Genomic DNA, 15,234 nt, shown 5'->3' on the forward strand with positions numbered 1-15,234 from the left:
CGCCGGTGGTCTGTTATTTTTCCTATGTGCATAATGTTACATACGATCCTGTGTGAAAATAAATGCCCAATGACTTGACAAAATCGATTTCATATTTGACAGACGTTAGAACACACTTCGTTTCCCGATAATGACGTGAAGAGTCCTTGGAAAAATCAATCGAAATTACGTCTCTTATCATTGTACCAATGCTCGTTGGATTGATTTAACTTCAGCAGTAAATATTACTGGATATTTTAGGTGATTAAATATCATTTAATAAAAATACATGTTAATATACCGTTACACTTGGAATGTACAAAGTTGGAATCTTTGTCACAGTTTTTAATTAATATTTTTTATTAATGTTCTGCAAACACTTATCAGAAACGCAATAAACTTGTCAAAGGAGAAGTAAACTTTTACCATGCATGACTTGAAAGGAAGAACTTTATTGATTTTAGCCCACTAAAGTAGGTTAAAATGTGGAAACCATGTACATGTAGATGGTGTACAGGTCACAAGTATCACATTGTGCCTATTTTAAAGATTTTAATTCCAAGTTAAAAGTTTTTTTCTTTACTGGATTTAAAGAATGTTACATTGCCAATGATTTGGAATAAATTGTATATAACATGTATAACTGGAATATCAAAACCAAATATAAATACATTTTTTTGGCTTAAACATCAAGATACAACGATTATGGTATCCTGTATCAATGAAGAAAATATGGAAAATTCTGAATAAATTGTACTAATTGTTTTCAAAACAAGCACATATTTAGGAGTTTTATAATACTGCTATATTTAAGATGGATTTTAAGAAAAAGTATACTGTTCAGATTATTTTAAGCAGATTTTGCAACTAAAAAAATGCTTTCGGTTTCTTATGGTTTCCTGTCAGGTTTAAAAAAAAACTTTAATATAACATTGGAAATAGATTTTAAATATTAACATGAAGCAAGTAACACTAGTAATGGTGTTTATTTATGCCTTTTGAATTATATTGTGCTAAATAAAGAAAATAAATTGGTTTCCTGTTTGGTTTCATGTCACGTAAACGGTGAATCAAAATGTATTAATTTTTTCTCGAAAAACTCAATTGTTCCATTCATACCATTCTAACACCAACACAACCCACAAAATAAAAGTTAAAATTTTAGAACTTATAAAAAAGGATACAAAAAGAAACCAAAGGCCGAATACCAAATTATGGTCCATATCTATATACAAAATAATTACAACTGAATTTATTATCATACTTTGACAATGTTTGAGACTAGTCTCTGTTATCAAATAATACTGCAATTGATTGAAAACAATGATTTTGTTATTACATTGCATTCCTGTATTCTACTATGCAAATCAAAGGGAAACTAATAAGAATAAGTTGTGGCAATATAAAAGAATCATTCAATTTTTCAACAAACTTAAACATTTTTTTTATGTCGTGTTTTTGAATGTCTGGATCTGCGCAGAAATCTACAATGTATTTCCTTTTTCCGGTCTCGTTATGAAACTTTGAGTAAAATATTTATTTTTCAGTCAAGGTATAAAATAGGAAGGAACGCAATACCAATTTCATTTTTTAAATTCCTTGATATGAAAAAACGTTACCTGATGATAGCGTTTCTTTGTTTACATTGCATATGACGTCATAACTTAAATAACGTCACAACTAAAATCCCTAACAACAAAACCAAAATCGGAAACGTTACGGTATTTCCGTTTCTTTTTCTAACAAATATTTAAGTTACAAAAAAATAATTCATACAGACTTCGTCCCCATTTACAGGTAATGCCTGCCTCATATTAACCTGTACCAGCTTACTGGCTTAGATGCTAATCCAATTGTTTGAATTGAGATGATGTGTGGGATTGTATAGTCTATAGAAAAATTCTTCAGGACAGAGAAAAAATATAATTTGAACTCAAAAATAATTTTGACTAAACCTGAGACTACTATAACACATGTTATAGTAGTCTCAGACTAAACTCAAGGATTTGTATAGTAAGAAATTACAAATCCTTGCTAAACTTTAGAAAATTTGTATGAACATTAAGACCTTTGACGCGTTAAATGAAATCTCAGGTATTTTTTGTAAACAAATTAAAGTGAAACAGTAACAGTTTCAATGATGCCCCTTTATATTTGCCCATTGACCTTTTTTTTTACTTTTTTAGATTTTGGAAATGGCGCCGGAAACGCTTTATGTAAATACTTTACGACCATGCAAAAATATATTATTTGGCAAATTATTATCATATCGCACAAATAATTAAAAAATATAATCTCAAAAGAACTGATATCTTAATTCTGAAAAGTAAACGAATTTTTAGGGTAGCACTCAGATTTACGACAAACAGAAATTGTAAGATTGCCGGAAGTGAACGGGTTGCTAATGCTAATCAAATTTTGGAGAATTTTCAGCTGCATTTTCTGCTCGTAGCATCCTTTGTCACAATTGAAATTGATTAAATTAAATCTCCAGGTAAACAATAGTTTTGAAAAAGTCCAAACATACGTTTGACATTCACATTTCATAAAATTAAATCGGAATCTTATGCCAGGTGTCCCAATCATTTGACAAAAGACAGTTAATCATGTCTTATATGCGACAGGTGCTAGTTGATGCGTCATCCTATTTAGCTACTAGGTCACATAATCTGAAGCAGATGATATGATGAGGTCCAAATTTGGAAAATTAAAGCTCCGTCCTTTTAATATAGAGTTTCCTGTCAGAGTGGGGACAGGACCTTTATCGGGACTCCAGGATAGGATGTTTTTAAGGGTATCAGGGTATAAAAGTCTGTTCCTGTCCAATACACTTTGGCACTCTACACGCTTGCACCTGGCACATTCGAACCCTACACGTTCGCACCCAATTTAGAGAAAATTCTAGTTGAATAATTAGAAAATCAAGTTAGTTGTTTAAATTTTTTTAAAGTTTGATGAAAATATTGCATGTAGGTGGTTTAAATGAAACAAAAAGCAGGAAAGAAGTTTCATATGTATGGGCCATAATTTGTAAATCACCAATAATTCTAGATCTACTATCTACAAATGAGTTAGAATGACCCATGTTTTACTAGGAAAAGTACAGAGTTTTAATTACGGCAATTTAACATGTTTAACATATACATGTACATGATATACATGATATATATATAGACAATAGACAATATTTTATTCGCACAAACACATTTACATTAAATGGTTATGGCATACAAAATTAAGACAATAAACGTACAATAGTTAAATTGATTACAATTATATTAGAGTGACAGTGGTATTCACAACAAAGAAGAAAAAAGGCTATAAATATCAACAGTTAACACATTATTAATGTTCATGAACAATTGAAAAAAGAACACAAACAAAAATTAGGTTGGCATTGCATATTAAAAGAAATACAAGTTATACAGATGTTCTTAATAAAAGACAATCATTAATATACTTTATGGTGATTTTTATAATGACTGGTAGACTGCTATTTAAAAGTACAGTCAAATGCTTAAGTGTTATAGTGGACTGTAATTTAATAAAATTGAAATTAAGATTTTTATTAATATTTTGTATATAGGTATCCCTTAATGATGAATAACATGGACAGATTGAGAAGAAATGGTATTCATCCTCAATTTCTTGTCTGTTACAGGATATATATGGGCATGTTTGTTTTTTTTGTCATTTGAAACATGTTTCAACAGTTTTAATCTGGTTGTCAGTCCAAAGTTTAGACAGTTAACATGGTTACAAATGAAAACATGTGATGCACCAGGTTACATTTGTTCTAAATTCCTCTAATTATTTATTTACCTGAATTCTACAGCTTCCAGCCTTCACGTTAAACTTTTGAGTCCACAAGCCCAAAACTCAAATTTTAGAAAATTTTAGTTGATTCTGTTGGATTGTAGAGAAGAATTTTGAAAGCCTGAAAGCAATTTTACAAGCCATGGTCGTAGGACTTGTGGTTTATCGTGAAGACTGAGCTTCAATCCATTAATCTATTTTAAAATGATTTTACAATTGTAAATTACTTTTTCAATCATGTCCATGTTTCCATTGCCTTATTTTTTAATCTCTTTTTTTACATGTTTTAGTTGTGATTCAAATATTTGTAAAATTTTTAATTTCTAGAAAAAATAGTATAAGATTTGTTACCCCCAAAATGATGTAAGTCATGTTAGTTCCTGTCCTTTTTCATGTTTTGTACTTCAGCAATGTACAATCTAATTTCAATTTAATTTATAATTTTTAGGTTCTATGATGGAGGGTGCCAATACAGACGATGAAGGTTTTACAGACGGAGACAGTCCTGAGGATGTTCCCATGGAGAATGTCCCTGATACTGCAGAGGGTTAGTCTGATAAAAATAAATTCAAAATTATAAGAACTAGTTTATATACATTAATGATTACAATGATGAGAAAAAATATTTTATTTTAACATACATAAAGTACACTTCTGCTATTTACACTTTTTATGTACCCTATCATCTATGATGTACATATATAGTTAAACTTGTGTAAGTCAGATTATATATAGATATGAATATAAGAAGATGTGGTAAACATGTACATGATGTCTACATGTGCCACAGACATATTTTTACAAAATATCATTTCAGACTTAATTAACATGATAAAGTTGAAATGTTCTGTTCAGTGGATTGAGAGATGTTTAGTATTTTAACACTTATAGAATACTTTCTGAATGAAAATTATTGAGATTTTAGATTTTTTATTTTTCGTGCATGGGCCAGGTTTTATCCATTAAAAAAGGGTGATTTCCCAGTTTTCTGACAATACCTTGGAGCAGTTTTCATGAAACTTTGGTGAATTAATTATATCTATTGATGTATCCCCCCCTTTCCATTTTAAATTTTTTAGATTTTATGTTTCTGAGTAATGATACTTAATTTCTTGAACAAGTGACGGGTGTAATTGTAAGAGTTGTCCTTCTTAGGTTCATACTTGTTATATTGGTATCCATTGTATAATAGCTCTTATGGCAAAATTACTCTTTTTTATTTTGTTTTAGATTAGGAGGATATGACATGTGATAATGCAGGGGAAGGATGAAAATAAAACCAACCTTAAAAGTTGCATTCAAATTTAATTTATTTGTTCATGTTGTTACAATGCATTGTGAGATTCATAAATAAATGTATATTTAATTGAATACTTAATGATTTTGAACTTGCTTATTTTTTTGTAAAGTAGTAATATTTTTCTTTTTAATTTTCAGATGATGTATTAAATGACAAAAGTGCTTCAGTATACTATACAGTACAGAATACTACAGAAGGAACAAATTATAGCAAACAGGAAGTGGAACAAATGATGAAAATTGACTCATACCAGAGAAAGATAGACACTTGTCATTTGTAAGTGGTTTGTTGGTTGTTGATATTTGATTTTATGTTTTATAGCAGTTTTAAGGCGGTAGACCTAGGTTAAGGGAAATAACTCTTAAAATCATCAGTACGTTTGTGTCAACCATTTTCAAAAATATATTCTAAGCTTCTATGTTACATAGATTATTTTCAATCTGTTTCAAGTAAATGCTTAAGATACATTGATGAACTTGACTTTTACAAACGCTTAACTGATCTAAAGAGTTATCTCCCTGAACCAAGGTCTACCACCTTAAATTGTCAGTTATTAATTGAAAGCTAACATGGCTTACATGCAATTTTTATAGAACCATCGATTATTGAACATGTTGAAGTTGCCTAAATTTCTTTAACAGTATTTTACGTTTTTGACATGGCATCAGAAAGTTTTGAAAGTTCAAGATGGTTTTCAATGGTTTTAATGACCGTCCACTACTTTTTAAATTTTGATGAGAAAAAGGGTTTCAATATATTGTCTGTATGTCTATTCTATTTTTCAGATGGTTTTGTACTGTATACTTATAAATGACTAATTTAGATTTTATGTTTAAAGATACATTTAAATTTGTGGTTTGCCCATATCCTATAAATCCATGAAAATTTTAACCAAAATAAGTTAATCCACAGTATTTTTTAGATCTTACAAAATACTCGGTATACTTTATCATTGTTTAAGTATCTGTGAATGTCAAATGAATGTTAGGAATTATATTTAAATTATAACCTTTGACCTTTATATTTTTAGATGTGGTGAGTGTTGGTATGACACTAAATGTTCTGCAGCGTGTAGAGAATGTGAAGGCTTTCCTATGACTAGACCTTGTCCTGTATGTAATGGACAGTGCAATGAAACATGGACCAGAAATGTTAAATTAGTAAGTTGACCAACATTTACATTTAAATTAAAGAATATGATATGATTGCTAGTGCTTACTTTTCACAAGAGACAAAATGACAAAGAAGTATAGGTCATGACTGTATGGCGTTTAACCATGAGCAACCCCATACCGCAAAGTCAGCTATAAAAGGCCCAAAATGACAATTGTAAAACAATTCAAACAAGAAAACTGTATTTTACATTGAGTCTATGGGAGTATCATTGTGAATTTAACAGTGATAATCAAAAGTGGTCCAAAAAACTTTAGGGTATACGTAGGCGACAAAAATACGGGTAGGTAGCTACAGGGGTACAGTAAACACACATACTTTTTTGTTTGGCAAGAGTTGAAAAAAAATATTGTTAGACATATTAGAATTTGTTTGAAAATTAAATGAACAGAATAGTTGTTAATCAATGATTTAGACATATTTGAACAATGACATTATAAACTAAATTAAAAATGTCCAAAACACCTGACTTGGTATATTTACGAATTGTTTATGTACATGTATATCATATGTCTAAAAAAAAAATTTTATGACAATACTCAAAATAATAATGAAGATGTGGTTTGATTGCCAATGAGATATCTCTCCACCAAATGATTTAGATGTAAGCAACTTTAGGTCACTGTTCAAGCTTCAACAATGAGCAAAATTCAAGTGACATAGAAAGCTACCAACAAAATAACACTGCAGGGTTATTGAAATGAACAATTGTTTTTGCATTGCCTAACATCAGACCATATATTGTAAAAATAAAGCACACTTTAAAAAAAAACCCTGCTTAGGTCAACTACCAACCAATGACAACAAATTAATTATTTGTTATCTTTTTGTTTTGCAGAATTAATTGTTATCTATTTGTTTTGCCTAATTAGTTGTTATCTTTTTGTTTTGCAGTCTCATTCATATCACGAGGCTCACTGGGAGGGAACATGTAAACTCCCCCCTGAGATGCAGCAGGCATTTATGATACGTAAATTCATGGACTCATCAGAAGAGACATTAACAGAAAGCATGCAAGATTTGTCAACTACATGATTATTATATATCATTATTTTGTTGTCCAAGGGCTTTCTATTCATCTATCGCTGAGATAATCAGTTTGTCAACCTTCATGGCCGCAGAAAACATATTGGAAATTTCATCGCCTCAGAAAACATTTTGGGAATTTCATCGCTCAGAAAATTTACCAGCATATATTGCAATGCTTGATTGTAAGCTTAGAAAGGGATTATTGATGGTCAAAGCTGATGCAAATGTATTTAAATTGAACATTTATCAATAACATATACCGTTTTTGTACATACATATACATGGCATGGGTATGAGTTTTTCAATCTTAAGATTTGTATTTATCAGCATTCACTATATTCATGGCTGAGATTAACATTTTGCTTAGCTTACTTATTGCAGTATAGTTGTTGCAATTATTATTTTTGTTATCATACATGAAATACAAATATTAAGTGTTTAGGGTGAGGTACTAGCTAGATGATCATTGTTTATCATTAAAAAAATAACTGGGGCATTCATCCCTACAAGGGTGTGTTAAATAACCATGACTACCCATGAGGGTCTGGCACCGTTGGAATTCATCTAAAAAAACATAATTCTGAAACATCATTGTATAAGTTAACATGCATAACTGACACAGTTGATCTGGATAAATGCATTAATATATTGTATGTGGTCAATCCTAAATTGTATGCCCTCTTTACAAAAAACAAATCACGTCAGTTTTTACACAACTCTCAAAAATACCATTGTAAGCTACTTTGGAATGCCAGGGTTCTAATAAATTTCATATAAAACTTTTATACAAGGTTAGAAATACCATTGCAATTTCAACATAACTAGGTAGTCTCAACATAGTCATCATTGACCTGTAACCTTGGGGTCTATGACCTTGGGTAACAACATAGTCATCATTGACCTGTAACCTTGGGGTCTATGACCTTGGGTAACAACATAGTCATCATTGACCTGTAACCTTGGGGTCTATGACCTTGGGTAACATGCATATCACTGTAATCATTTAATCATAAGATATAGTGTTATTGTAACTGTTTAAAATATATGTTTAATAGCCACATGAAAAACATTACTAGATAATATGACATCAAATGCATTACCGTGCAGGAATTGAAATCATTTTATTTTCTTAGCTTTTTGCTCATTGGGTTCAGGTTATTTGTATCAGTTTGTGTTCAGAAGTATTATTTTTCACAGATCTCTTGAAATATAATATTGTACTAGATATATTCACTGTCGTGTTGATTTTTATGAATGAAAAAAAATCGAAAAACTTAATGCGGTGTATGAATTCATTAATAGATTGTCTTTTGTAGTACATGTATTAATGTTTTTATGTTTTGTTTGTGGATTCAAACAATGCATTTATAACATGTTTTAAAATACCATTGCATTGTCTTTTTTTTTAAGACAGATTAAAATTGCATATGTTATGCTCTTTGTCATTCGTCATGTTCATTTTCATTATAATTAGGATTTTGGAAATTTCATGGTTTTGACAAAGTCTGCATACATAACCTTAGAAAAAATGTAATTTGTTGAACAGTTATAAAATCATGGTTCTCCTGTACCCACTAAATTCACGAAAATTGGTATCCAATGAAGTTAAATAAATCCACAGTATGCTGTGAATAATGATAATAAATTAAAATTATTATAATTGACAGTTGTCCTGTGAAGTCATTTAAGGGAAAATTCAGTAAAGTACATCTCAATCATATCACTATATCATGTTATATGGGGAATTTCATGACCACACACATTTTTTAGTCAGATAAAGGACATACAATGGTATTTTTAAATGCATGGTAAATTCACAGTTTGAGAAAAGTAGCTATTAAAAAGAATATCAAAGTCAGCATGTTTCATTATAAGGGAAGCTCATGGTGTTTTGTTAACCATGACAAAACCAATTTATAATCTCATACAATGGAAATATTCCTGTATTATTATTGATTATGAGATTGATTTGTTGTAAATGAATGCATAATAATGAAATATTTATGACATCTATATATCTTACTATTTTTTTTATAAGTAAATTTATAGGTGGAAATTTAACTGGGCTATGATTTATTTTTCTCAACTTTTTATTATGCAAATACATGAATGATGATACCTTACTTTCTGATATTTTTGCAAAATGTTTAATTTGCTAATTAATCAGTCAAGGCAAAATACCTAATACATTCCGTATTACTACTTAGTACATTTTGTCAAAATACATAAAGGGGTTAAAAAAAGAAAAAAAAACACTTCTTGACAAGCTTTGGCATTTGAAATGCAACATATACAAACTGTCACATATAAGGTTGAAAGGATGTCATTTGCCGTGCATTCTAGATGGTTTATTCTAATAATTTCAAATAACTATTTTAATGGCCATTCTTGGAAAGTTCCTCTCTGTGATCAGCTAATATAATATTCTTTTTCACCTAAATAGGTTATACTTTTGCGGTAAATTATCTGATTTTTTCCTGCTATAAGTTTCTATCAATTCCCTAATATGACCACCAGAGATCACAATGTTAGGGGCGACATCAAAAGTTCAATGTAGGATAAAAAACTTAATTCACATAGTTTTTTCACTGACCCCCCTACCCCCCTCTTAACTTAATTTGGGAAAAATTGATTGACCCATATGGATATATGTAAAAATCAATGTCGGATAACCAAATCTTGCAGCAGTTCAACCCCCCACCCCCTAACTATTTGAATTAAGTTTTTTTATCTAACATTGATCTTTTGATGTCGTCCCTTAATGATCATGAATTATGATGATATTTTGTTTGTATATGAATGTATTGTTTTCTAAGCCATAATATCATGGTTTTGAAATAGTTGTGTTGATATTTCTGTGTATATATCTGTTTATCTATTGCTATATGAGGTGAATCTCTTTAAACTATTATTTTGAATTGGTAAAGTGCTATATAATAGTAGATAAAAGAAAATTTAAAAAGAAATCAATGCTTCAGACAATCTTTACAAGAGAATTTAAAAAAAAACAAATTGTCTATCTACCAAATTGTGTAAGAATCTCAGAAAGTGATTGGAAAACAGAACATTTGATTTAAACTGAGAAAGATTTAAACATGTTTTAGTCAAAATTGATTCAATCTAATAATAATTTTAATACAGTGAAACCTGTTTAAACTGAACCTCTTTGTGAATTAAGAATTTTGTTCGGTTGTGGACAATGTTCGGTTTTATCAGGTTCTTAATGCATACAGTTGGTATAACGGTGTCTTAGAACATTTTGGTTTAGACAGGTTTTTGGTTTATGCAGGAATTGGTTTAATCAGGTTTCACTGTATAAGTTATTGTGCTTTTTTCAAGATGTTTGATTTTTAAAAATGGTGCGAAAAGGCTGACTCAGATTTTTATGTTATATTTTGGAAGACAAAATTTCCTCAGAATGTTCTCATTGTACCAGGTTCCAAACTAAAATTTTCATTTCTCAAACTATTGTGTGAAATTTTATTTGGAAAATATAAAAGTTTGATAAAATGAGCAAAAGAAAAGAAACCTTTACGTGAAGTTGTTCAGAATTTTCTGCCAAACAAGACATGAAAACAAGGTTTACCTGTCTTAGTTTTTGGAGTTTTTGTTTTTCTTCTTTTTCTTTTTGGACTCACACAATGAGTAGATACTGGTGATTTATTTATTTTACACAATCATAAATAAATTTTGTGTATTTGCTGTCTTCTGATTGGTTAAAATTATTAGTTTTATTTTCAATGTTATCAATTTTGATGGCGACACGCCCACTATGACATTGTGTATTTATACGCTAACATGTGTGTACGTTGTTTTTGTCAAGATAAATAATATAAATAAGTTCTTTGAGTCTTAATTTTGATAGAAATTTATTTATAATGAATGGCAATAATTTATTTTGATTTTATTGAACCATAAAACTAATTTTTGACTCTTCACATTTTACATAATCCGCTTCATTAAATAAAAAACATAACATTTACCAGGCATTTTCATTTATTGTGTTTATTTTTGTTTATTACTGACTATTTCTAAGAGATGACTATGTGTTGTAAATTTAAAAAAAAAGACAACTTAAAGTATATATTGTGGATTTATTTGTTTTCATGGGTACCAATTTTATTGGAGTGAGGAAAGTTTGTAATTTCGTGGACATTTGATTCATGAAATTGCTAAAGTCAGCATTCAAGCATATCTAAAAATGTATAATTATTTGAACATTTATATTTGTTTACACACGAAAATTGGTTCCCCTTAAATAATAATAAATCCACAGTAAATAACGTGTATATTACATGTTTTGATTTAAATTTAAATGGTGAAAGTGCTTTATGGTTATTCCAATTGCTTGTTTTTCTAATATGTTAACATTATATACTGTATTATTGATGTCCTGTGCTGTTGTTGGAACAGATAATAACTACAGTAGAATCAATAATTTCCATGGGGTTAAAATTTCGAGGTTTTTGTCTCAAATATTAGATTTCATGGGGATTTAGTTTCCTGGTTTCCATTAAATGGAAGTGATATTATATGAAAGCTAAATTTTTCATTGGGATTTTATTTTTGTGGATATATTCTTTCCACAAAATGAACGATGTTAAATCCTCAACCAAAAAATTCTAAATCATGAGCCTTTTTTTCAGAAAATGTCTGTACCAAGTTAGGAAATGGGTAGTTTTGAAATAATACCCCAAATTATAAAAGGTTGCATGAAATTTAAATTAACCCTTTGTCACTAACTTGATATTTTTTGGTTTTTCCTCAAGTTTCATTTTTTCCTAATAGAATTCAAACAATTTACTGCAGTCAGGTGAACATTCTTCAAATCATTTCAGATGATATTATGTAAGTTATGCACATTTCTGTTTAAAAAAAGTAAATTCAAGTTATCCTCACTTCGAAATATTGCCTCACAGCCATGTGTTAATTCGAAGTTCACGTTGTATATTATTAAGCTATATTTTCTCTTTAGTGCTTGTGATCTTTGGTGCTCACAAGCACTTTAATCAATATAAAATTTTTGAAATTGCATAGAATACATGAAAATATCACCTGTACTGAGAGTTTGAACATATTATGCATATTGGTGAGAACTGGAAATTTATCTTTTGATGCACAAGTTAGTACCTGGACAAAATGAAATGCAAAATAATTTTAAAACAAAAATAACAACCCATTAAAAAGAAGAATTTTTCTGTAGTAATAGAGCTTGTACTCTAAAATGATATTTAAATGAAAAGTCAAGGATAACAGTTGTTGTAAACATTCTCTTAGTATTTGATAGAATTGTTTAAAAGTACTTTTCTTACACAACATTTTTCTGTTGATATAATTTTATAACCTTTCTTTCTATTATCTGTTCCTGTAGAGTTCTGTTTTGTTCATTTATTATGAGAAAATCAAAGAAAAACTAAAAGAAAATTAATAAATAAATAAAAAATTATTGTCTTTTGTTGTCATGCCTGAGCAGAACGCTGGAAATGAGTTGTGTATTATGCCTTATATAAAACGAAGATGTGGTATCATTGGGAATGAGAAAACTCTCCACCAGAAATAAAATGACACAGAAATTAACAATTACATGTTTCTGTACAGTCTTCAACAATGAACAATGCCCATATTGTCATGCCTGTGCAGAACGCTGGAAATAAACTCATCATATATACCAGGATTAAAATTTTACATTTACTTTAGACGTGTGTTTCGTCGACCAAAGACTCATAAAAAAATAAAAAAATGTTCAAAGGTAGAATAAAGTACGAAGTTGAAGAGCATTGAGGACCAAAAATTCCCAGAAGTTTTGCCAAATACAGCTACGGTTATCTATTACTGATGTAGAAAATGAGTCCTGTATGATGCTATTCTATTGGATTTATAATCATCACATATAGATTTTTGCAAACGATATTTTATATGAGTTTGTGCTGCATAAGCGTTATATTTAATATTGCCATAAAGTGCAATGTTTGGCTAGCCACAAAGCCAGGTTCAACCCACCATTTTTTTGTCGAGTCTGAGACTTGTCGCAGAAAGCTGGACATAGGGATAAAGATCTGGTGGTGGTGGCTACAGCGGCGTTAGCTAACTTCTTAAAAGATTGTTATTTTAGAAAGTGGAAGACCTGGATGCTTCATACTTTGTATATGGATGCCTCATGTTACGAAGTGTCTGTCACTCACATGTCCAATGTCCTTGACCTCATTTTCTTTGTTAAGTAGATATAGGAAGATGTGGTGTGAGTGCCAATGAGACAACTCTCCATCCAAATAACAATTTAAAAATTAAACCATTATAGGTTAAAGTACGGCCTTCAACACGGAGCCTTGGCTCACACCGAACAACAAGCTATAAAGGGCCCCAAAATTACTAGTGTAAAACCATTCAAACGGGAAAACCAACGGTCTAATCTATGACTACTTGAAAAACAAGTTAAGATTTTTTGTAATGTTAAATTCTCTCTTATAAGTAATAGGATAACTATATTGGGTTTGTGTGTACCTTGCAATGTCCTCATGCCTGTCAGACAGTTTTCACTTGACCTCAACCTCATTTCATGGATCATTGAACAAGGTTAAGTTTTGGTGGTCAAATTCATATCTCGGATACTATAAGCAATAGGTATAGTGTATGGAAGGACTGTAAGGTGTACATGTCCAACTGGCAGGTGTCATCTGACCTTGACCTAATTTTTATGGTTCAGTGGTATAGTTAAGTTTTTGTGTTTTGGTCTGTTTTTTGTATACTGTATGCAATATGTCTACTATATTTGGTGTATGGAATGATTGTAAGGTGTACATGTCTAGCTGGCAGGTTTCAGCTGACCTTGACCTCATTTTCATGGTTCAGTGGTCAATGTTAAGTTTTAAGTTTTGACTTTTTTTCTAATACTATATGCAAAAGGTCAACTATATTTGGTGTATGGAACTATTTTATAATCTATGTGTTAGTCGCTCAGATTGAATTGACCTTGACCTCATTTTCATGGTTCATTGCTCAGTGTTAAGTTTTTGTGTTTTGGTCTGTTTTTCCTAAACTATAAGTAATAGGTCAACTATCTTTGCTGTATGGAAGAATTGTTAGCTATACATGCTTGCCTAGCATGGTTCTTCTAACCTTGACCTTATTTTCATGGTCCATTGGTTCAAAGTTTAGTTTTCTTGGTAAATGTTAAGTTTCTGTGACAGTTGAAATAAAGCTTTATATTTAGGACTATCAACACAATATCAATGATTAGTGAAGAAGGCGAGACATTTCAGCGTGTACACTCTTGTCTCAAAATGTCCTGTACCAAGTCAGGAATATGGCAGTTGTTCTCTTAATTATTGCTCGTTTCTATGAATGATGCATTGTTATTTGTTGCACTTCTGTGTTCTGTAATTTCGTTTTGTTTTCCTATTATAGTTGATGTGTTTCCCTGGGGTTTAATTTGTAACCCTGGTTTGTTTTCTCTGAAACACTGAGGTGCAACAACAAAAAAAGACGCCAACACTCAGTTGTCTCACTGGCAATCATACCACTTCTACATGTTTTTATATAATAACTTTTTATTAGATTTAGATCTTTAATGTAAAGAAATATATTGAAACAATTGATAAAAATGTCAATGAGCAAAATGTATTATTTGTTTTTGTTTGAATTTTCAACCCATCATCTTTATTCTTGATCTGAGAGAATCGCCATTATTTCGTGATCTTTCTCCATTCAACATGCTGACTATGGATGATATCGCTCCATTAAACGACAATTGTTTTCTCATACGCTTAAACGAACCATCATTAAGTTTGTATGCAGCACGTACATTGTTGGTAGCAAACATCATACATCCTTGAATATCAGTCGTGAAAGTTTCACAAAGGTACTTCAATCCAACATCTCCATTCTCACATTTGCATGCCTCATCTTCAGCCTTTTCATTAACAAGTTCAGACGTTTCT

General features: G+C 30.3%; 1 protein-coding gene across 1 annotated transcript; it reads left to right on the forward strand.

Moving 5' to 3' along the window:
- The first annotated feature begins 2,353 nt into the window (after positions 1-2,353).
- Positions 2,354-8,339, forward strand: LOC134691445 (uncharacterized). The gene is made up of 5 exons (XM_063551977.1): positions 2,354-2,473; positions 4,244-4,342; positions 5,233-5,371; positions 6,126-6,255; positions 7,163-8,339. The coding sequence occupies exons 2-5, from the start codon at positions 4,249-4,251 to the stop codon at positions 7,301-7,303; spliced, it is 504 nt and encodes a 167-aa protein (XP_063408047.1). The 5' UTR covers positions 2,354-2,473; positions 4,244-4,248; the 3' UTR covers positions 7,304-8,339.
- The last annotated feature ends 6,895 nt before the right edge of the window (positions 8,340-15,234 follow it).

Source organism: Mytilus trossulus, chromosome 11 (assembly GCF_036588685.1).
Source record: "Mytilus trossulus isolate FHL-02 chromosome 11, PNRI_Mtr1.1.1.hap1, whole genome shotgun sequence".
Classification (NCBI taxonomy): domain Eukaryota; kingdom Metazoa; phylum Mollusca; class Bivalvia; order Mytilida; family Mytilidae; genus Mytilus; species Mytilus trossulus.

Bases quoted from the DNA above. Each gene is read 5' to 3' on its own strand.
- LOC134691445 (XM_063551977.1), top strand. From the start codon at position 4,249: ATGATGGAGGGTGCCAATACAGACGATGAAGGTTTTACAGACGGAGAC. The intron at 4,343-5,232 runs GTTAGTCTGATA...TTTAATTTTCAG, and splicing joins TGTCCCTGATACTGCAGAGG to ATGATGTATTAAATGACAAA. The intron at 5,372-6,125 runs GTAAGTGGTTTG...TTATATTTTTAG, and splicing joins AAGATAGACACTTGTCATTT to ATGTGGTGAGTGTTGGTATG.